General features: G+C 46.5%; 1 protein-coding gene across 2 annotated transcripts in view; it reads left to right on the forward strand.

Moving 5' to 3' along the window:
• LOC115172628 (latent-transforming growth factor beta-binding protein 2) overlaps positions 1-24,831 on the forward strand; it is a 157,015-nt gene that overhangs the window by 80,290 nt on the left and 51,894 nt on the right. For both annotated transcript variants that reach the window (XM_029730257.1, XM_029730258.1), the window contains exons 6-9: positions 305-508; positions 3,764-4,083; positions 6,554-6,656; positions 21,985-22,059. In XM_029730257.1, the coding sequence (XP_029586117.1) occupies positions 305-508; positions 3,764-4,083; positions 6,554-6,656; positions 21,985-22,059 (702 nt within the window). The remainder of the gene's footprint in view (positions 1-304; positions 509-3,763; positions 4,084-6,553; positions 6,657-21,984; positions 22,060-24,831) is intronic.

The following is a 24,831-nucleotide window of genomic DNA, read 5'->3' on the forward strand; positions in this document are numbered from 1 at the left end:
ACATTCCAGAAAACAAGTTGGCCGCATGAAGTCTCTGTACACACTTTCTTTTAGAACTATCCCTCCTGCTTCTCATTATGTGTATGGGTACAAGCATAAATCAACTAATTAACATTTTTACATTTTAGTAATTTAGCAGACGCTCTTATCCAGAGCGACTTACAGTAGTGAATGCATACATTTCATTTCATTTCATGCATTTTTTTTGTACTGGCCCCCTGCGGCCTGCAGCTGGCGGTTCCATACATTAATTAACCTTTCTCTCCTGCAATGACCTTGGTCTCTCTTGCTCTCTCTCCTGCAGTCTTCTGTCAGATCCCCTGTCTGAATGGTGGGCGCTGCATTGGCAGGGACCAGTGCTGGTGCCCATCAAACTCGACAGGGAAGTTCTGCCACCTCCCGGCCCCCCCTTCTGCCAGACCCACCCTCAGCCGGAAGGACAGCAGCCTGGCCGGACTTAACTCCTCATCCCACTCCATGTACACCCTGCCGCTGTCCAATCAACAAGGTAATCATCTAGCCATCTGTCTGGCTGGACACAGTCTCTGGCCAGGTCTCAAGGGCCTCCCCAGCCCGGTCTCCTGTAGACACACTGTTTTCTCCAGTTCTGCTCATTTTACTGCTGTCCTTTATAAATTGAATTTATCATGCCCTCTCAACTGTTCTGGTTCTGTTTGAACTAACTCAGGTTTAATTGTTGATGTGCAACGGCCCAGTTAGTAACTGTGCCGTACTCTTCCTTTGCGAACCAGCAGTGAATGGATTCTTAGTAGAATATGTAATGGGGTGTTTTGAGGATAGTGCTCCCTCTATCAGCAGAATAACCTATAGTGAATTAGAAACAGATCATGCCCTAACCAGTGCCATGAAGAGCAGCTAAAATGAGCAGCCAGGGTGGTGCTGTGGGATTATTTAAGATGTCCTTGAAGAGGTAAGGTTTAAGATGTTTTCGGAAGATGGGCAGAGACTATGCTGTCCTAGTTTCAGGGGGAAGCTGGTTCCACCATTGGGGTGCCAGGACAGGGAAGCGCTTGGACTGGGCTGAGTGGGAGTTGCCCTTCTATAGGGGTGGGAGGGCCAAGAGACCAGAGGTGGCAGAACGGAGTACTCGGGTTTGAGCAGAGGCTGAAGGTAGGTAGGGGCAGTTCCTGTTGCTGCTCCGTAGGCAAGTAACATGGTCTTGTAGTGGATGCAAGCTTCGACTGTAAGCCAGTGGAGTGTGCAGAGGAGCGGGGTGACATGGGAGAATTATGGAAGGTTGAACACCAGGCGGCCTACAGCTTTCTTGATGAGAAGCAGGGGTTTGATGGCACAAGTGGGGAGCCCAGCCATAAGCGAGTTGCAGTAGTCCAGACGGGAGATGACAAATGCCTGGATTAGGTCCTGCTCTGCTTCCTGTGTGGAGTAGGGTCATACTCTACGAATATTGTAGAGCATGAACCTGCAGGAGCGGGTCACTGCTTTGATGTTTGCAGAGAATGACAAGGTGTTGTCCTGGGTCACGCCAAGGTTCTTTACACTCTGGGACAGGGATACCAAAAAGTTGTCAACTGTGATGTAGAGGTCTTGGAGCGGGCAGGCCTTCCCCAGGAGGAAGAGTAGCTCCGTCTTGTCGTGGTTGAGCTTGAGCTGGTGGGCCGACGTTCAAGTTGATATATTTGCCAGGCACGCAGAGATCTGTGTCGCCACCTGGGTTTCAAAAGGGGGGAAGGAGAAAGGTAGTTTATTGCCGAGCCGACTGATTTGGTGTATAGAAAGAAGACGAGAGAGCCTAGAACCGTGCCCTGAGGGACACCAGTAGTGAGAGTACTTGGTGCAGTCACAGATCCTCTCCGCCACCTGGTAGGAGCGGACTGCCAGGTAGGATGCAATCCAAGAGTGTGCAGAACCTGAGACCCCCAGCCCTGAGAGGGTAGAGAGGATAATCTGATGGTTCACGGTATCGAAGGCAGCAGATAGATCTAGGAGGATGAGAACAGAGAAGAGAGAGTCAGCTTTGACTGGTTAGGGTCAAGAAGATCGTTCTGAGAGAGATTGTAAGAGAGTTGGTCAGAGACAGCACGCTCAAGTGTTTTGGAATGAAAAGAAAGAAGGGATACCGGTCTGTAGTTTCTGACGTCAGAGGGGTCGAGTGTTGGTTTCTTGAGGAGGGGAGCGACTCAGGCCATTTTGAAGTCAGAGGGGACACAGCCAGTGGTCAGAGATGAGTTGATGAGGGAAGTGAGGAATGGGAGAAGTTCCCAGAGATGGTCTGGAGAAGGGAGGAGGGGATGGGGTTGAGCAGGCAGATTGTCGGGATCCCAGACATCACTAGTCGCATGATTTCATCTGTGGAGAGATGGGAGAAAGATGTCAAGGCGTAGAGTTAACTTTCTGAGTCAAAATGCAAGCTGAGATCTACCGCTCAGATTTTTGCATAGAAAACATAAGCCTATGCAACATTAACCTATTAAAAACAGATCTGTAGCAATGAGGTTTGTGCAGTAGGCTATAGGTCCAATACAGTATCACCACATATTGGCTTTGCTTGAATTTCCCAGCCAATGTATTGTTGTTCTGACAATTAAAAAAAATATATATTTCAACATTTGAGGTAGGCTATATGATCACACTGGTAATAGATCAGTTGTTGTATTACATGTGAGGCACAGCTGAGTGAGCATACATTTACATAATTTGCTTTTATTTGTATTTTACTGACTGATGGTGCCTGCATCTGATGGTCAGTTTCAGCAGAGGGAGAGAGCTGCAGACTGAGGTTTTGCCTCTCAACGTCCCTCCACTCTCCCTGTCCTCCACTGACACTGACCAAAAAGGGACACCGTCTTCCAGCTGATGGCGAAACTCGTGTCGCACCGCATTATTTCTGCCTCATGCACAAATTCATGTTGTTACTCCTATGAACAGAGAAATGTAATTATCCCCCCCAAAAAAACAAGCCGCTAATAACAACAACACAAGCCTATAGATACACATTCCTACTCATTCATTACTACTGCAGTACTTGTTGTAGCGCGAGTGGAATTATGAACACACCTTTTATGGCTTATAAAAGTGTTGAGTAAAAAGTGTTGACAGTGCTGAGTAAGAACTTAAACATGAACTCACTCATATAAACATCAGCTCTTTAATGTATTCGTTGACGGTCTCTCTAGTCTGGTTTTAAACGTGTTGAAATCACACAGTATCAACTTTACTGTAGCTTTCTTTTGTACCTGCTATGTTACTGCAGACATGGTCATCTGAGCCATCCGATTGGCCAGCGGTTGGCCTACAGTGCACATGATTTGCTCGCAGGGAAAACAGAGATTGTACCTTCAGACACATGAAATGGTTCAAACACCTGGTTGATGTGCTAACAATCATCTGCAAGTTATGAGCAGTCAGCAGTTCACACATCAAGTAGGCTACTGGGAAGACAGGCAGCACTTAAAGTAGATGGCCCTAGTAAAAAGACAGTACTAGACATCACCAGATTAAGACCTTTAGCTATGGAATGAAGCACTTTAGTATGTTTTAAGTGCCCTTTCATTTGTACTGTATCTCTATATGCTAAGACCTGGCTTGGGCTGAAGAGGTTATTTACAGCCTTTTGGGAACATCCTTTGAGAAGCGCTGAATTTCAGATTTTACTGCAAGGTCAGGTCCAGGACATCATGTTCTTTACCATGTCCATCCAGACTGGGTTCAAGGTGTTTCTGCTGGTGTGATGGTAGAGAGTTTTGCCTGACTGACTGTGCTGTGCGTTCTGTGTCCTGTCCAGTCTCTCTACATCCGTCCCTGGTGAATGTCCACATCCAGCACCCCCATGAGGCTGAGGTCCAGATCCACCAGGTAGCCCGGGTCAAGCTTGGCCAGAGACCCCCCGCAGCAGAGGGGGGTCACTCTATACAGCAGCGCTCCCAACCTGGCCATGGCAACGGCAATGGGCATGGGTATGGGCACTCCAATGGAAACGGGAATGGGTATGGGCACGGAAATGGACACACCTTCGCCAACGGGAATGGCAGTAGCCACTCCAGACCCCACAACCGGCAGAACGGATACGTGGGAAGGTGCTTCCAAGAGACCACCAATGGACAGGTACAGTGCTCTGAGTGAAGTACACTGAACACAGTAAATTAGAGTTGATGATGATCCTAGCTAGGGCTGTGGCGGTCATGACATTTTGTCAGCCGGTAACTGTCATGCAAATACCTACCGGTCTCATGGTAATTGATCCTTAATTAACATAAACACGTTTAGTATCTGCGGGCTTCCATGCATTGTCTACAAGCCACTGATGCGGACCTTTGGAACATCTACATTTTAAAAAGTCTAATAAATGTATTTAATATAGCCTACACCATCACAATAAATCCATTATTTATTTTAGGCTGGTCTAAAGAAATTATGATATGAAGAAAATGTAGTTTATTTCAGAAGAACAGAATAGCGTATTCTGAGTTGTCCTTATATTAGGGCCTTAAATGGCTGTGGGCAGACAAGATTTGTTAACAATTCCCGTACCACTATTTTATAATAAGAATAATACAATTGAACATAGCTGAATAAAATAGAAAGGATATTTTGCCCAAACGATTTCCGAGGGAGTGCGCACATGCAGCTATTCTGTGTCGAGCGATTAACAAAGTCATAAATTTGAAACAGGTCGTCCTATATGCTTGATTTATAATTATTTATGCAACTTTAATTGTGATACAAACCTTAGGCTATATGTTTTGATTTCTAATACATTGTAAGGCTGCATGATGCGACTCTAATGATGATTTGAAAATAGGCTACGCTAAGTTATGTGGCCACTTTAGTTGTGATACACACCTTATATAGACCTATGGGCTAGGCTACATGATGCGTGTCACTATGATTTGAAAAAGTTGCAAAATAATGCATGCGCTGTTTCTTGCCTTAGACTGCACACGCTAGGCATCATTCACAAGTAATAATATTCTCACTCATCAGACTATTCTCAATGTAATCTTGTCTTTAAATACAGTATACTAAATAAATAATTTATGTGTGAAATTAGTTTTGGTTTAGAATGGGCCATTATCATGCACTTGTCAGAATAAGAGCAGGGGGAAAAATACATGTCATCCGCATGCACTTGAATAGCGAATGGAGGATGCTTTTCCCACAGTTCATTTTCATGCCAGCCAGGTAGGCTGCTCTGGTGTAAAGCAAACCAATGTGCTAATATTAGGAAAGTTGAGAAATAAATATAGTAGGCCTAGCCTGTAGAAATCTGATGTGTTCCTCCTCTTTTTAATAGAGGCCATCGAAACTTTGTTTTCGCATGCAATTGCATCGCATAGCCAATAGAAATGTTGCACAACATGGGTTTAGAAGAACACTTATTTCATTCCGTTCATCAACCAGCTACGAGGAGCTGGCTCTCGCGTCACAACAGGTGATCCTATTCTGCTCAAACTCTGAATGCAAGAGCTCTAAGTGTTTGACTTTCAATTGCATTTGCATTGACATCAGAGTGATTAGAGGAACAGTAGAGCCCTGAGTACCATGCCATTAGTGACTGGCCGTTAGCAAGTTTGGTAGGCTACTAATGACCATCAGCGGCATCAGAACGCAGTTTTGGAGAAGCCTAGTTACCGTAACTGGTAATACGGTCACCGTAACAGCGCTAATCTTAGCTGACTACTGCAGGATGTTTGCCTAGTCTTTGAGGTGAAGACCAAGTTTGGCTTCTGTGTGTTTTACCGTATGTGCCGCAGGGCAGCATACCTACCTTCCCTCCTCTGTCTGTCTGGTAGAAGCTGTCTATGTTCTAATTCATCCTGCATCCAGGATTTATGAGTTGTCAACACATTGGTCATCTCATGTTCCCCTCCCAACACACACAGATGTGTTAGAAGTTAGTTATGAGTTAGGTCTGAAATGAAGGACCAAGGAAGGAGACTGAAATCCACTACTTGTCTCAAACACAAGGCGAACTGCTACACCCACAATGCATCTCCTTCACACTCTCTCACACACACAGAGTAAATAAAGAAAGAGCAGTGGTGGCCAGTGGAGGAAGAAATCGGAGGACAGGCTCTTTGGAATGGCTGGAATGGAATGAATGGAAAGGTATCAAACTCATGGAAACAATATGTTTGCGATACCGTTCCATTCCAGCCATTACAAACCATGCCAGTAGCAGCAGCAGAGCTATTTGTGGAACAGCCTGATTATGTCCTCTGCTGCTGTCTAACCAGTCTCAGGTGTGTTCTGTTCAGCTCGCTCTGTCCTCATTCCGATGGGAAGACTCACAAACTACTACTCACCCATGCATAAACACACAACGCACAACACACACACAATCCAATTAAACACACACACACACACACACACACACACACACACACACACACACACACACACACACACACACACACACACACACACACACACACACACACACACACACACACACACACACACACAGAAATACAGTGACATTAAACAACACACTATCAAATGAAGTGGAAAAGGAAGGTGTCAGTGATGTGTCCTGTGTTGTGTGTTGAGATGTGTGTGTGTGTTGTCATTGCAGTGTGGGAAGCCTCTTCCTGGCCTGACCAAACAGGATGACTGCTGTGGAAGTGTGGGAGCCTCATGGGGCCTGAACAAGTGCACAGAGTGTCCAACCAAACCAGGTGAGTCCCCTCACATACTGAACACACTGAACCACTGAACCTCCTCCAGTGCTTTACCTTGTGTTATATCTTTGTTATGATGTGTTAATGTAGCTAAACAATTCCTTTTACTTCATTCATAAACACAATGTATCTCTGAGAATAACAGTCTATTACTTTAACATGGGGTGATAATTCAGGATGATTACTGATTTGTGTATCCCAGATTAGAAGGATTGTGCCTCGACTCCATTGGCATCGGGACTTACTTGTCGTCTTATTATAAAATTAAGCTGTTTTCGCTTCTAGAAAAAAAACAAGGCACCAAATGAAAACACATTTAGCATGAATAACAGAGGCTGGCAGGAGTGCCACCCAGCCTGCGGGCAGGCAGAGAAAGAGGCTGGCTCTCCCTCTTCTACTTTAAGTAACAGAAGAGAATGAACAGCCGTGGTCCCTGACCATAGCTGCCTGGACTGTCGCTGCTGTGTGTTCCCTCATTGTGTTTGTAATACAAGATCACTCCTGACCCCTGATGACCCCCCCAAGGACCGCCAAGTTCTGTTACTGGAGCTCTCCAAGGGGGTGTGTGATGGTTGGGAGGGACTGTCCCTGCCCTTCACTGTTAATTCCTATCAGGAAGAGGTCTGGCTGCGGTAGATGTCAATTGCCTGCACAGGGTGCTGTCATAGCCTGTCCCTGTTTAGTGTCTGTCTGTCTGCCGGAGCTCTAATCACGAGCAGACATCATCTCACTCAGGTCCATTCATCACAAACACAAATCTATTCTTCTCTTCTCTCTGTGCCAGAATCTCTCTCTCTCTCTCAAGACCCACATCAGCATCTCTTTTGGATCCCAGATGTTTTCCTCTCCTCTGTCCTTTGAAGTGGGGAGAAACAGAACTATCCCTCCGTTCTCTCATTTTGTAGTTGTTTAGGGGCAGCTTGGGCCTCAGTCCTAGGTCACATGCAGAGTCAGATGAGAGAATGAAAGACAAAAAAGAGAAAGATGAAGCCACATAGGTCCCATGCTAATTGGTGTATACTTTGAAGGACTTAATAGGGAATACTTGGCATTTCTTTCCATTCTTATTGTTCCCTGTAAATGTGTCCAGAACTCGCTTCACTGGCTTGATTATACTTTGTATAACTAAAACAAGTGGACAAGCATAAATTAAGAGTAATCATTTTGTCATCCCGTACATCTCTCTGGGACTGGTCAGGTCAGTCAGTTGAGGGCTTGATGACAAGTATCTGTAAGGAAGTCATTTTGTCATGTAAGTCATTGTGGACATCAACGTCTTGCTCCCAGACAAATTAAACAACTTCTTTGCTCGCTTTGAGGACAATACAGTGCCACTGACACGGCCCGCTACGAAAGCCTGTGGGCTCGACTTCACAGTGGCCAACGTGAGTAAAACATTTAAACGTGTTAACCCTAGCAAAGCTGCCGGCCTAGACAGCATCCCTAGCCACGTCCTCAGAGCATGCGCAGACCAGCTGGCTAGTGTGTTTACGGACATATTAAATTAATCCCTATCCCAGTCTGCAGTGCCCACATGCTTCAAGAGGGCCACCATTGTTCCTGTTCCCAAGAAAGCTAAGGTAACTGAACTAAATGACTACAGCCCCATAGCACTCACTTCTGTCATCATGAAGTGCTTTGAGAGACTAGTCAAGGATCATATCACCTCCACCTTACCTGATACCCTAGACCCACTTCAATTTGCTTACCGCCCCAATAGGTCCAGAGATGACGAAATCGCCATCACACTGCCCTATCCCATCTGGATGAGGAATACCTATGTAAGAATGCTGTACATTGACTACAGCTCAGCATTTAACACCATAGTACCCTCCAAACTTGTCATTAAGCTGGAGACCCTGGCCTCGACCCCGCCATGTGCAACTGGGTCCTGGACTTTCTGATGGGCCGCCCCCAGGTGGTGAAGGGAGAAAACAACATCTCCACCCTGCTGATCCTCAACACTGGGGCCCCACAAGGGTGTGTTCTCAGCCCTCTCCTGTACTCCCTGTTCACCCACGACTGCTTGGCCATGCGCGCCTCCAACTCAATCATCAAGTTTGCAGACGACACTACAGTGATAGGTCTGATTACCAACAACGACGAGACGGCCTACAGGGAGGAGGTGAGGGCCCTCGGAGTGTGGTGTCAGGAAAATAACCTCTCACTCAACATCAACAAAACAAAGGAGATGATCGTGGACTTCAGAAAACAGCAGAGGGAGCACACCCCTATCCACATCGATGGGACAGTAGTGGAGAAGGTGGAAAGTTTTAAGTTCCTTGACGTAGACATCACGGACAAACTGAAATGGTCCACCCACACAGACAGCGTGGTGAAGAAGGCACAACAGCGCCTCTTCAACCTCAGAAGGCTGAAGAAATTTGGCTTGTCACCTAAAACACTCACAAACTTTTACAGATGCACAATCGAGAGCATCCTGTTGGGCTGTATCACCGCCTGGTACGGCAACTGCTCCGCCCACAACTGAAAAGCTCTCCAGAGGGTAGTGAGGTCTGCACAACGCATCACAGGGGGCAAACTACCTGCCCTCCAGGACACCTACACCACCCAATGTCACACGAAGGCCAAAAAGATAAACAAGGACAACAACCACCCGAGCCACTGCCTGTTCACCCCGCTATCATCCAGAAGGCGAGGTCAGTACAGGTGCATCAAAGCTGGGACCGAGAGACTGAAAAACAGCTTCTATCTCAAGGCCATCAGACTGTTAAACAGTCATCACTAACATAGAGAGGCTGCTGCCAACATACAGACTCAAATCACTGGACACTTGAATACATTTAATACATTGATTTAATAAAGGTATCACTAGTCACTTTAAATAATGCCACTTTAATAATGTCTACATATCCTACATTACTCATCTCATATGTATATACTGTACATCTACTGCATCTTGCCTATGCCGCACGGCCATAGCTCATCCATATACTTACATGTACATATTCTTATTCAACCCTTTACATTTGTGTGTATAAGGTAGCCGTTGTGAATTTGTTAGATTACTTGTTAGATATTACTGCACTGTTTGAACTAGAAGTACAAGCATTTCGCTACACTCGCATTAACATCTGCTAACCATGTGTATGTGACCAATAAAATTATTATTTTTTATTTAACTATGCAAGTCAGTTCAGAACAAATTCTTGTTTACAATGACGGCCTACGAACAGTGGGTTAACTGCCTTGTTCAGGGGCAGAACAACAGATGTTTACCTTGTCAGCTCGGGGATTCAATCAAGCAACCTTTCGGTTACTAATCCAACACTCTAACCACTAGGCTACCTGCCACCCCAGGTAGCCAATACAATTTGATTTGATACCTTAGAGAACTATTTATTACTATTTCTAACTTGTCAGAAACTGCTAAATGTTTTTTGCACCCCATGACAAAATGTGTAGAATTGCAGGAAATAAGCTTTAAACGTACAACATTTCCTCTCCACCAACAAGAGGGGTGTGAACAGTTTGTGTCATGAACAGTGCTTGTGCCCATAGAAATAGACGTGGCGTGTGCTCACATGCACAGGGGAGTGTGGGATGTTCCCCAATGCTGGAAGGGGGGCCCCGAGTGAAAAAGCTTGGGAACCCATGGCTTAGACCACTTGTTCAACCTACTGTTTCCAGAACCTTTTAATGTGTCTCCTCTGGTCAGCTTTAAGTCAAATCAAATCTATTTTTATTTGACACATGCGCCGAATACAACAGGTGTAGACCTTACGGTGAAATGCTTACTTAGAAATGCTTACTTAGAAAATACCAACAGCAAAAAAAGTAAGAGATAACAATAACAAATAATTAAAAAGCAGCAGTAAATAACATTAGCAGGGCTATATACAGGGGGTACCGGTACAGAGTCAATGTGGAGGCTATATACAGGGGGTACCGGTACAGAGTCAATGTGTGGGGGCACTGGTGTCGAGGTAATTGAGGTAATATGTACAGAGTTATATGTACAGAGTTATTAAAGTGACTATGCATAGATTATAACAGAGTAGCAACAGCGTAGAAGGGGGGCAGTGCAAATAGTCAGGGTAGCCATTTGATTAGCTGTTTAAGAGTCTCATGGCTTGGGGGTAGAAGCTGTTTAGAGCCTCTTGGACCTAGACTTGGTGCTCGGGTACCGCTTGCCGTGCGGTAGCAGAGAGAACACTCTCTATGACTAGGGTGGCTGGAGTCTTTGACCATTTTTAGGGCCTTCCTCTGACACCGCCTGGTATAGAGGTCGTGGATGGCAGGAAACTTGGCCCCAGCGATGTGCTGGGCCGTACGCACTACCCTCTGTAGTGCCTTGCGGTTGGAGGCTGAGCAGTTGCCATACCAGGCAGGATGCTCTCGATGGTGCAGCTGTAAAACCTTTTGAGCATCTGAGGACCCATGCCAAATCTTTTCAGTCTCCTGAGGGGGAATAGGTTTTATTGTGCCCTCTTCACAACTGTCTTGGTGTGCTTGGACCATATTAGTTTGTTGGTGATGTCAAGGAACTTGAAGCTCTCAACCTGCGCCACTACAGCCCTGTCGATGAGAATGGGGGCGTGCTCGGTCTCCTTTTCCTATAGTCCACAATCATCTCCTTTGTCTTGAGCACGTTGAGGGAGAGGTTGTTGTCCTTGCACCGTTGTCGGTGATCAGGCCTAGCACTGTTGTGTCATCAGCAAACTTAATGATGGTGTTGGTGGTGTTGGAGTCCTGCCTGGCCGTGCAGTCATGAGTAAACAGGGAGTACTGGAGGGGACTGAGCACGCACCCCTGAGAGGCCCCCTGTGTTGAGGATCAGCATGGTGGATGTGTTGTTACCTACCCTTACCACCTGGGGCGGCCCGTCAGGAAGTCCAGGATCCAGTTGCAAAGGGAGGTGTTTAGTCCTTAGCTTAGTGATGAGCTTTGAGGGCACTATGGTGTTGAATGCTGAGCTGTAGTCAATGAACAGCATTCTCACGGAGGTGTTCCTTTTGTCCTGGTGTAAAAGGGCAGTGTGGTGTGCAATAGAGATTGCATCATCTGTGGATCTGTTTGGGCGGTATGCAAATTGGAGTGTGTCTAGGGTTTCTGGGATAATGGTGTTGATGTGAGCCATGACCAACCTTTCAAAGCATTTCATGGCTACAGACGTGAGTGCTACGGGTCGGTAGTCATTTAGGTAGGTTACCTTAGTGTTCTTGAGCACAGGGACTATGGTAGTCTGCTTGAAACATGTTGGTATTACAGACTCAGACAGGGAGAGGTTGAAAATGTCAGTGAAGACACTTGCCAGTTGGTCAGCGCATGCTCCCAGTACACGTCCTGGTAATCCGTCTGGCCCTGCGGCCTTGTGAATGTTGACCTGTTTAAAGGTCTTACTCACATCGGCTGCGGAGAGCGTGATCACACAGTCGTCCAAAACAGCTGATGCTCTCATGCATGTTTCAGTGTTACTTGCCTCGAAGCTAGCATAGAAGTTATTTAGCTCGTCTGGTAAGCTCATGTCACTGGGCAGCTCTTGGCTGTGCTTCCCACTGTAGTCTGTAATAGTTTGCAATTGCTGTCACATCCGACGTGCGTCAGAGCCGGTGCAGTACGATTCTATCTTAGTCCTGTATTGATGCTTTGCCTGTTAGATGGTTCATCGGAGGGCATAGCGGGATTTCTTATAAGCTTCCGGGTTAGAGTCCCGCTCCTTGAAAGCGGCAGCTCTACCCTTTAGCTCAGTGCGAATGTTGCCTGTAATCAATGGCTTCTGGTTGGGGTATGTACGTACAGTCACTGCGGGGACGACGTCCTCGATGCACTTATTGATAAAGCCAGTGACTGGTGTACTCCTCAATACCATCGGAGAATCCCAGAACATGTTCCAGTCTGTGCTAGCAAAACAGTCCTGCAGTTTAGCATCTGCTTCATCTGACCACTTTTTTATAGACCGAGTCACTGGTGCTTCCTGCTTTAATTTTTGCTTGTAAGCAGGAATCAGGAGGATAGAACTATGGTCAGATTTGCCAAATGGAGGGTGAGGGAGAGCTTTGTACGCATCTGTGTGTGGAGTAAAGGTGGCCTAGGATTTTTTTTCCTCTGGTTGCACATTTAACATGCTGATAGAAATGAGGTAAAACTGATTTAAGTTTCCCTGCATTAAAGTCCCTGGCCACTAGGAGCGCCGCCTCTGGATGAGCTCTTTCCTGTTTGCTTATGGCGGTATACAGCTCATTGAGTGCGGTTTTAGTGGCAGCATAGTTCTGTGGAGATACATCCCTGGATTTATCTCTCTGCTCCCTGTCTTTGTCTTCAGTCCTAACTCTGATTCCCATACCATTCCCACGTCTTTCTCCTGTAGTTCTCCCTCTATCCGATGGCAAGGATTCACTGAACTCTGACTGATTTGGTAAGAGACATCCCATCCAAGACACTGCCAGACTACATTGTTATTTTTGGTAGTTAAAGTGTTATTATTGTTATATGGAGTGGAGAAAGCCATGGTGCAATGGGGAAACGAATGGGTGTGTGTTTTTGGGAAGGACGGAGGTTGACGTAATGGAGGTTATGACAGTGAGATGTGCTTGTCAGTCCCAGGCCTACACTGTGGAAGCCCCAGCCTTGTTCAGCCTTGTAGGATCGAATGCACTGTAAACCCACATGCTGCAAATTCCAATGCGTAATGAACTCCAGATAAAATAAGACCCTGGTCCATCTCTCCTCTCCCTTTGGTTCTTATGAGGCTGAGAGAGTGAGAGAGTGAGAGAGTGAGAGAGTGAGCGAGTGAGCGAGTGAGAGAGCGAGTGAGCGAGTGAGAGAGTGAGTGAGAGAGTGAGAGAGTGAGCGAGTGAGAGAGTGAGAGAGTGAGAGAGTGAGTGAGAGAGTGAGAGAGTGAGAGAGTGAGTGAGAGAGTGAGCGAGTGAGAGAGTGAGCGAGTGAGAGAGTGAGCGAGTGAGCGAGTGAGAGAGTGAGAGAGTGAGAGAGTGAGAGAGTGAGAGAGTGAGTGAGAGAGTGAGCGAGTGAGCGAGTGAGAGAGTGAGAGAGTGAGCGAGTGAGAGAGTGAGAGAGCGACTGCGCCGAACCTTTTTACATTTCAGGTTTGGAAAGGTTGACGTGTGTCCTCTCGCAGGAGAGGAGATGGAAGCAGTTAGAGCTGCTTGTCCCCCTGGGCTGCGAGATGAAACCTGATTGGATGAGGAAAGGCAAGTGTTAGGTATGTAGTTGACAGCTAATTTGCTTTCAAAGTATATTAGGAAACGTATCTAATGAAGTGAATCCAGCAGATCAGATCACTAAAATGATAGTGCCCGAGAAGCCGGTGTTTGGAGGATACATTGGCACGGTGTTGTTGTTGAGGGCCGGCTGGTCGTTCGTTCGTTCTGTCGGATCAGTTGCCAGAGACGCGACCCAGTCGTTAAGTATTTTTGTTCTGTATCTATGGACGCTACCCAGTCGTTGGTTCTAAAAGTTCCATTGCCATCCTGGCTGGCAACATTCTTATCCCTTGCTTGCTAGCTAGCCAACTACGGCTAACTTAGTCACGTCAAACAGTGCCTCATTTTCATTTGTTTAAGCTGTTTTCTAGTGACATTTATTTGGATACATCCATAACAATGAGTCAATGATGCGCGATTTTGCCTGGCATAGAAAATGTGCTCTCTCGTTAGGACACGGTTGTTCAGAGGAGCTAGCCAACAACACCGCTAACACAATCACTGCAAACTAGCTGCATTTCATTTTGTTTGACCTGTTTTCTATTGACATTTATTTGTATATATCCATAAAAATGATGCCAGCTGATTCATGATTTCGACTGGCTGAGAAAAGCTGTCTGCCTGTCTCGTCCCAACTTACAACACGTTCATTTCTATAGGACAGCTGGAGATCGAATTTCAGTTTTAAAACAATGTTGCAAATGTTGAAGAGACAGACAGCAAGGTCTATACAAATTGAAGTTGAAAACCAAATGCTAGTCTAAAAGGAGATAATGTCTAGATGCTTATTATAGTGCAGATCAAGTTTATAAATTGCCTGGCTGGACTGATGAGACAGTAGATTGCTCAGTGAGATGGAACAGAGTAAATAGGCATTTCACCGTCATAGCTTTAGCCGGTGGTAACTTGTGGAATAGACACCGGCTGGAATGTGGTTTTAACCAATCAGCATCCAGGATTAGACTCTCCTGTTGTATAATGACTGATATATCAGTGTCTCAAGACTTTTTGGAACAGGGACCAACATGCTCTGGTTTTCTACATTGATCACTTTAAGTGAAAGGTTCATCATGTAAGTTAATCTGAGGTACTTGAGAAGAGGCCACTGGCTCTGCCCTGAGTGTGACTCTTTGACCTGCTGTGAGAGTGGCATGGCCATTTCCATGACTCTATATGGAGTAGATGGCCACCCATAGTAATTATATTTCTATGGTGCCACTAGGGTTGGGCGGTATACAGTCAGAGACTGTATAAAATATTCTCAATGGGCTCATTAGCATTTAGCTGGATACCACCTAATCGCCACCACTCCCTGTGTGTTCCATGGCTTATGTAATTCCATAAAGCATGGCTCCGGTTGTCTCCCTATCTGTCATTCCGGGAAGTCTTCCCTCCCATTGACTCTTCTACTCCGGGACGCTGGGTTGCTTCCCAGGGAGCAGAATCAGAGGTACCTCGGGGCCCACATAAATCACAGTCCCAACCACAGGAGCCCTGGCCCTGGAGCCACTTCCTCCCTAGGCCACTGAGGTCACAGCGTGATGTCACAGCATGATGATGTCAGCCTCCTGGCCCTCTGCCCCTCCTTTCTCAACCCAACCCCACTCCACCAGGCCCGCCCTATACTATCTATATCTCTCTCTCTCTCTCTCTCTCTCTCTCTCTCATGGGGATGTTATTCCTGAACATTAGATCAATAAAATAAAATGAGGAGGAGGAGAGGGCAAGTTACAAATCGACCCACATGAGATCATCCCTCCCAGTTTCCATGGAGAAATATTGAATCTGCCATTCATTTAGGACCAAAGCATATGCGTATTACTTTTTATTAGCAGTGATCAAACATTGAACACTTGTTAATGACCAAGATCAAAACCGAACAAAGGGTGTGACTTTGCTAAACATCTGCTGTGGTCCATGCCAAGGTTCCAGGCTGCTCTCTCTCTTTGCTGCTGCATCCTCTCTCTCATGGTGATTAGACAGAGACGTTTCCATCCTTTGATGCGTTCTGATTCATTCTGTGTTGATTTAGCTTAATGCCGGGTGCAAACAGTGTGAATCTTTTAGATAGACAGAAGTATGGCCTGGCTGCTCACAGGTATAAATCCTAATGCAGACATAATCTATCTGTCCCAGAGAGCACTGCTGTCCAAGGCACCGTGCCAGTGAGTTGGAGGCACATGGAAATGAAATGTGTGTAATAAGATACATGTTAGGCTTGTTCATCATAGGGTATGGACTGTACCATGTCATCTCTTGGCCTTGCCCCAGTGGTAAATATTTAATATCGAGTGGCGGCAGTGGGGGATTATGGGAGAATGTGTGTCTGTTTTAAATGGGAGGTCACAACCACACCGCCATGGGCATCGTAAAAAAGGGAGGAGAGAAAATGATAAACTGTCAAACTACGAACAAAGATGCAAAATGCATCAAATTATGTTAAACACTGAGACAATTAATAGGATGTTTTTGAATAAGGATTCAATCAAGCCGAACATGATTGAGATCAATGCCTTGATCGAAGAAGCTGAATTGTCTATATAGAATGTCTGCCACAACATGGTAATTGTCGGTGCCTGTGAACACACAGCTGGGAATTTAATTTACTCAATATCAAACTTTTAGCTGGTATACTGAGTTTTTTTTGTAAGACAAAAGTTTGCTTTGCATTAGTGTGTTTATGTCTGGGGCGGATCTCATCATGGGGATGTTGATGTTAGGCTAATTCTTTACATTTTAGTTATTTAGCAGACAGTCTTATCGAGAGCGACTGGACCCCCGTGGGAGTCGTTGCAAGCGCCATGCTCTACCAACTGAATCACAGGGGACCTAGGCTCATGTGGCTGTCTCATCTGATGTCCCAGCGCTTGACTGGCTGGCTGCTACTGAAGGTCTTATTTACAGGGCTGGTGATATGGGCCATGCCAGATTGGCAAACTTGGTGTGTGCCAAACAGACTTTCTGCTTTGAAAGCAAATGACTTCCCCTTAGCTGTTTTCTCTAATCAGCCGTTGGCCTGGAGGCCAGAGGGAGATGACTTCTTTCTCATCTTCATCTCAAAGGGAATGAAACAACTCCTTGTGATTAAAGAGTTGAGTTTGGTTTGCCCCTTGGGTCTCTCCATGGCGCCAGTTTGTCCCATGGCGGTTTGTTCTCAGAAAGCATGTCACTTAAAGGGTCTTGAAGGGTCTTGGCACTCATGTCTGTTGTGTTCCTATAGAATATCTAACGTTGGAATGGAGAGGGAAGATTGTCTCCCCTTTTCCTGTGGATTGCATCCATTCCCCCTCTCTGGTCTACCCCTTCTTCTCAGGTTCTCCAGCTGGGGTTCTGGATAAGCCTGGAGGTAGGGAGTGACTGGGGGCAGGCCTCATGGGGGAGCTGGATAATAGGGCTGAGGCAGTACAGTACATTGTGGGTTCAGTACAGTGCTATGCATGTGAAGGATGTGCCAATCGGACCTCGAAATAGGCCTCCACATAATGATTGCACTACATTTTCAATTAGATTTCTGTCAAGCAGAACCCATTTGACTAGCTAGACCTGCCCCTCTTTCTCCCCAGTCCCCCTCTCTCTCCTTACCATCACTCCTCTTTTGTGTAACCTCTCCTCCTCTCTAAATACCCTCAATAAACCCCCCACATGTCAAAATGCCTATTTTGAAGACTATCCTAAGGTAGCTTTGACACCTGTTTTAGAGTAGAACTTTCACTGACATTTATTTGGCTCTCAAAAGAAAGCAATGCCACCTACTAAGAAATTGTATATGATGCTTTAAAGCTTCTATATGTATCTTTTTGGGCGACCAGACCAAATTCACATAGTAATGTGAGTTATAGATCTGCCATTCATTGAAAGCAAGTCTAAGAAGCGGTAGATATGTTCTATATGCCCTATTTCTATGCTTCCTGTTCTTAAGTTTCGTTTTGCGTCTTTTACTTTCGGTTTTGTACACCAGCTTCAAACATCTGAAAATACAATATTTGGGGTTTGAAAATATATTTCACAACGGTTTAGATTAAAATTACGAAACGTAGAATTTTAGCAATCAGGAAATGGTGAAGCGATTTCAGCATATTGCACCGTTAACTGTTTACAAACAAATAGTGCTGAATGGTTGCTGTGACGACCCTCCCACTCTGTCTGCTGTATTTTCTCTCTTTGCTCTTGTTCCTCATTAGGATGCCAGTGGGCGGAGTTGGAAGGGTCGTCAGCTAGATGGGAAACACCTGTGCTCGGGTGTGTCCCAGGATAAAGACACCTCTTCCACAGTCATTGGGGAGACTCTCTCCATGCAGACACCTTGTTTTTGGTTGTGCTAGTTATGGTATCTAATAAATATATATTTTTGATACTCCTTGTCTCCACGTTGTCTCCCTTTTGTTGCGAACTCTGAGCCGGTTCGTAACATTGCAAATAAAATTCCTGACGCAATTTCGAGATGACTGTTGAAGTACAACAAATCAGTCAGGGGTGACAGTCTTTTGCAGTGAATGAATGAAGGGGGATACAAGTAAGGCCAACAGTCTGTGTCCCTGTGCTTCTTCTTTGTAAAGCACAATGAATATGCGCCAGTCTGGTTTCTCTGTCCCAGCATCCATGTAACCAGGGGGAACACTAATGATGCAGCAAGGTCACTCTTGCGTTCGACTGCTTTGGGATCTGTGACAATGAACATTGTCTGGGTCAGCATGACGGCATGTCAAAACCATTCCACAGTGGCATTCTACCCACAGTAGGTTACAAAACATCCTGAACTAGGACATATGCTAGATACATAGCCTACAATACATTTCGCTCTTTGGGTATGTTTGTTGTCGATTGCACTAGCCTATAACTAGGGCCCAGAGTTTTTCCTGGTAAGGTAGTTAGGCAAAACCTTTGGTCCTATTTATGCAGTATATTTTTTGTTTGCCATTGTCTTTAGCAGTGGGTTCACCATAGAGATGATGACTTGTCATCTCAGGTAACCTGCGGGTGAAGCTACTTCAGACAGACCTGCTCTCCTCTGTGTTCCCTCTAGTCTCTCAGTACTAATAAGCTTGACTGGGAGGCCCGCCCCCTGCCTTGGCATGTGCTCCTGCAGTCACTCAGGGCAGAATCTGATCCTGTCCTCATGGGGGGTCGTACCTGCACCACCCGCTGCCCTGTCACAACAGCTCATTATAGAGAAGCATCCCTGGGGATTCCATGTACGCAGGACGGGGCGGGCAGACAGGAACAGGCACTTCACTTTGACACGATTCTCTCAGACCCAGCAGGGGAGCTCCCGTCTGGTCTGACCCACTTCTGATCTGCTGTGTGAACCTTCAGGTACTTCCACTAGCCCTGCCTGCTCCACAGCCCTGAACTCACACTGTTAGACGCTCACAACCACTCAGAACACAGATGGGATAACATGGAAAATGATTAAACACCATAAATAAGATTGTAGGTACATTCCAGGAAGACAACAAGACTCCACCCTCCTCATCCCTACGATATTGATAGCCTGTTGATGAACTGAGGGCCACCAATCCCACAAACGGAGAGAACTTTTGCAGCTGGATCTGGAATCGGAATTCCACCTCATTTTTTCCAAATAAACAGCTTTTCACCTGTGTATGAAGGAAAAGGAAAAATAAATGACAGGGGTTCCCAAACAGAGAAAGAGGGGGGCTGACTGCAGGGTCTCTGCGTGGTGTGTGTCCGACAGTGCTTCATGGTGAGGTAAGGGCAGATGTGCTGATGTGGCTGAGGGGATGCCGGGCCTGTTTGCATGAAAGGGGCTCTTGTCAGGTCCTGTTGACCCACCGTCTACTTGCCTGTCAGACGGCCTGCGTCACCACTGTCTGTCAGACTGCCTGCGTCACCACTGTCGGTCAGACTGCCTGCCTGCGACACCACTGTCTGTCAGACCGCCTGCCTGCGTCACCACTGTCTATCAGACCGCCTGCCTGCGTCACCACTGTCTGTCAGACTGCCTGCGTCACCACTGTCGGTCAGACTGCCTGCCTGCGACACCACTGTCTGTCAGACCGCCTGCCTGCGACACCACTGTCTGTCAGACCGCCTGCCTGCGTCACCACTGCCGGTCAGACTGCCTGCGTCACCACTGTCTGTCAGACCGCCTGCCTGCGTCACCATTGTCTGTCAGACCGCCTGCCTGCGACACCACTGTCTGTCAGACCGCCTGCCTGCGTCACCGCTGTCTGTCAGACCGCCTGCCTGCGTCACCGCTGTCTGTCAGACCGCCTGTCTGCGACACCACTGTCTGTCAGACCGCCTGCCTGCGTCACCGCTGTCTGTCAGACCGCCTGTCTGCGACACCACTGTCTGTCAGACCGCCTGCCTGCGTCACCGCTGTCTGTCAGACCGCCAGCCTGCGACACCGCTGTCTGTCAGACTGCCTGCCTGCGACACCGCTGTCTGTCAGACCGCCTGCCTGCGACACCGCTGTCTGTCAGACAGCCCGTCTGCGTCACCGCTGTCTGTCAGACCGCCTGCCTGCGTCACTGCTGTCTGTCAGACCGCCTGCCTGCGACACCACTGTCTGTCAGACCGCCCGTCTGCGTCACCGCTGTCTGTCAGACCGCCTGCCTGCGTCACCGCTGTCTGTCAGACCGCCTGCCTGCGTCACCGCTGTCTGTCAGACCGCCTGCCTGCGTCACCGCTGTCTGTCAGACCGCCTGTCTGCGACACCACTGTCTGTCAGACCGCCTGCCTGCGTCACCGCTGTCTGTCAGACCGCCTGCCTGCGTCACCGCTGTCTGTCAGACCGCCTGTCTGCGACACCGCTGTCTGTCAGACCGCCTGCCTGCGTCACCGCTGTCTGTCAGACCGCCAGCCTGCGACACCGCTGTCTGTCAGACCGCCTGCCTGCGACACCGCTGTCTGTCAGACAGCCCGTCTGCGTCACCGCTGTCTGTCAGACCGCCTGCCTGCGTCACCGCTGTCTGTCAGACCGCCTGCCTGCGACACCGCTGTCTGTCAGACCGCCTGCCTGCGACACCGCTGTCTGTCAGACCGCCTGCATGTGACACCGCTGTCTGTCAGACCGCCTGCCTGCGTCACCGCTGTCTGTCAGACAGCCTGCCTGCGACACCTCTGTCTGTCACTCTCAGGCCTCCAGATCAACACCCTGCAACACCCTAGATATTGATGGTACTTATGGAGCTCACATATACAGTTTGTCATACTGTGTACGTGTTTCAAGCTATGAATGAGCGTGTGTGTGTGTGTGACTACTAAATTATGAGGAGGGCCATTCTCCTTTTAACATGTGTCTGATGATATTCTAGGAGGCTCTTCGTCTGCGTCTCCTCTTTCAGTTTTCCATAACTGTGAAATCTGTGACTAATCACATTGCTCCTGTCCAGCATTCGGCTCCGATTTGCACCTACCTCAATCCCACCTCACCCCCTTCCCCCTTTCTCTACAAGTGACGTCTCAGTGATTGCCATCTGATATTGAGAATAGCCTCCTTCCCCAGTACCAACAACTTAAGGAGCATGCCCTGCCCTGACTGGGTGCCGAATGAATAATGACATCATGTTTTCAGGCCTCAGCAAGTGTATGGCTGCGCTGGGGGCATGAATGGACACAGAGTGTTATTCACAACGCCACTTCTGTGAACCTCTAAAGTACCCTGCTGAAGGACATGCTGCATGAGGAGATTGTTATTGTTTTAGTAGAACAAGCAAAAAGAGATATGCGCAGCACCATTGTAAGGACCCCAGTAACTGGATTTTTGCCATGGTTAGTGACACAGGTCATGGCTGTGGCATGTGTTTCTTCGAAACAATGTATGATGTACTGGCTCTGTTTTTCTGTGTATGTGTCCCCAGGGTCTATGTAATATGATTATTAATGATGTGTGGTGTTGTTGATGATTGTGTGTGATGGCAGTACTGTCTTATAACTGTGGTTGATGGGGATCCATTTACATGGCAGCGTTGTGGTGTCCCGCAGGGCCCAGCTGTGGGTCCCCATCTAATTTCTCCCCTCGCTAAGCTCAGCACATCTGTAACATATGGTCCCCTGCTAGACATGAACCATCCCTCTCCCTCCATCTGTGTGTTATGGATGCAACGCTTTTTAAAGTAGACAAGCAGAATGTGATGTCTCTTTCTCTGATCAGTGCTTTTTCTTTTATCCCGCAGCGTATGCAGTGATTGCGAACGGCCAAGTGGAATGCCCCAAGGGTTACAAGAGGGTGAACCTGACTCATTGTCAAGGTAAGGGGACGGAGATGATCGAGATGAAGAGGATGTCCTGTTGTTTTGCTTTGTTTAGTAATACCAATAGCGCAGTGGTCACCAACCTTTTCTGTGTCAAGCTCACTTTCACAGTCAAAAAGCAAGCTGAGATCTACCGCTCAGAATTTTTTTTAAACATGACGTAACATTACCCTAATAATAACAGTTCTGTAGGAATGAGGTTTGTGCAGTAGGCCTAATACATTATCACAGCATATTGGCTGTATGCCTGGCCTGCCAATATTGTTCTTCTCAGACCATATTATATCTCAAACTTGAGTTTTGATAACAAAATATCAGTTGGTGTAGCACTTGCGAGGCAACGCTAAGCATAAAATGAAATAATTTGCTAATAATTAGCTTTTTATTTGACTGGACTGATGGTACCTGCTTCTGATGGTCATGGTGCTTTCAAGACAACTGGGAACTCGGGGGGAAAAAACTAGGTCAAATCACGATGCCAGTGATCTTCAGGTCGAAAAGTCGGAGCTATAGAAAGATGCCAACGATTCCGAGTTGGATGACCACCCCGCCAAAAAATCCCAGTCGGATCTTGTTATTTTGGGGGGAGTTCCAAGTTGTCTTGAACACACTGAAGTTGTAAGTCGGAGATTGCTGAATTCCCAGTTGTTTTGAACACGTCATTAGTCTCAGCAGAGGGAGGGAGAGAGCAGCAGAGGGTCTGCCTCTCACGGTCCCTACTCTCTCCTTTCGGTGAGACTGACCAGAGAGAGGAGACACCGTCTTCCACCGGATGGCAAAACTACAGTCGCACCTGCACAAATTCATGTAGTGACCAGAGAAAGTGAAATATTCCTCTAGATTAAAATAGACACGACCAGCTGCTAATAATAATATAAAACGCAGGACTATCGATACACTTGGCTACTCATTTATTGCAGCTGTATTGCGAGTGGAAGTAGGGAGAAGCGCGCTTTATGTTTTTAATATGTTGAATAGTGTTGACAGTGATAAATAAAAACTTAGATATGATCTCACTCATAAAAACAGCAGTTCTTTGCTGTATTCATTGACATTCTCTCTCTGGTCATTGTTTTAAACGGGATGCTGGCCTTCTAGGCAGAGTTCTTCTGTCTAGTGTCTATGTTCTTTTGCCCATCTTAATCTTTTATTTTTATTGGCCAGTCTGAGATATGGCTTTTTCTTTGCAACTCTGCCTAGAAGGCCAGCATCCCGGAGTCACCTCTTCACTGTTGACATTGAGACTGCTGTCGGGTACTATTTAATGAAGCTGCCAGTTGAGGACTTGTGAGGTGTCTGTTTCTCAAACTAGACACTCTAATGTACTTGTCCTCTTGCTCAGTTGTGCACCGGGGCCTCCCACTCCTCTTTCTATTCTGGTTAGTGCCAGTTTGTGCTGTTCTGTGAAGGGAGTAGTACACAGCGTTGTACAAGATCTTGAGTTTCTTGGCAATTTCTCGCATGGAATAGCCTTCATTTCTCAGAACAAGAGTAGACTGACAAGTTTCAGAAGAAAATTCTTTGTTTCTGGCCATTTTGAGCCTGAAATCGAACCCACAAATGCTGATGCTCCAGATACTCAACTAGTCTAAAGAAGGCCAGTTTTATTGCTTCTTTAATTAGAACAACAGTTTTCAGCTGTGCTAGCATAATTGCAAAAGGGTTTTCTAATGATCAGTTAGCTAATCCAAGTTTATAATTTTAAAAGGCTAACACAACGTGCCATTGGAACACAGGAGTGATGGTTGATGATAATGGGCCTCTATGTCATGTAGATATTCCATGACATAGAGGCCGTTTCCAGCTACAAAAGTAATTTACAACATTAACAATGTACAGTGTATTTCTGATCAATTTGATGTTATTTTCATGGACAAAAAATTGGCTTTTCTTTCAAAAACAAGGGCAATTCTAAGTGACCCCAAACTTTTGAATGGTAGTGTATGAAAATAAATTAAAAGCTGTGGACAAGGACACTTTATGCTGTCCAAAATGGTGTCAAGAGTTGCCAGCAAACGCAGTAATTAATCTAACTTTTTCTGATCACTTCAAGATGTTCTCCCCTAACAGTCCCTCATTTTTTTGAGGCAGAAAAACTAAACTGACAGATATTCACAATATTTACTGGCCAGCTTCAAAGTCTTATTCCCATTCTGCTGGAGCTCCATTCCCAAAAATCGTTTTGAATTTCAGCCTTTAGAACAACTGCCAAGGATGCAAAACGGAGATTCTTCTGGGATTCTGTCATTATTATCAAGCAGGTGTCCTCCTTGCCAAAGTGTGAATCCTCACAGGATTAGAAAGAGTCTTGTGTCATATTGTGTGTCTGAGCACAGACGTGATTCGCCCTGCTCTCTCTTTTTGCTCCTGGTGCTGGGCTCGGGAGCGTACAGTGGTCCTCGCGTCACAGATAGAATTGCCTCTCAGAAACACAAGCTGTTTTGTGACCTCAGGACAGGCCCGTGTCTTCCAAACACTCCAGAAAAACACTGTAGAGAAACTGGTTCGGCTGGAGTCACCTATAGGGCTTCTAATGTAATGGAACATCTATGGCCTCACTGCCATACGTTTAGTATGGGCTGAATCATTTATTTATTTTTTAACCCCGGTCTGAGATATGGCTTTTTCTAGAGAGAATATAGGCAGGAAGACAGGCAAGCATTTCCATGTTGGGCTTTTGAGGAAGAACACGTTGCTGTTCAGCTAAGGACAGGTCAAGTTCTTAACTGAGAAACATGCATCTCCAATTAATAGCAGCTTTGGAAAGGT

Source organism: Salmo trutta, chromosome 33, assembly GCF_901001165.1.
Source record: "Salmo trutta chromosome 33, fSalTru1.1, whole genome shotgun sequence".
NCBI lineage: Eukaryota > Metazoa > Chordata > Actinopteri > Salmoniformes > Salmonidae > Salmo > Salmo trutta.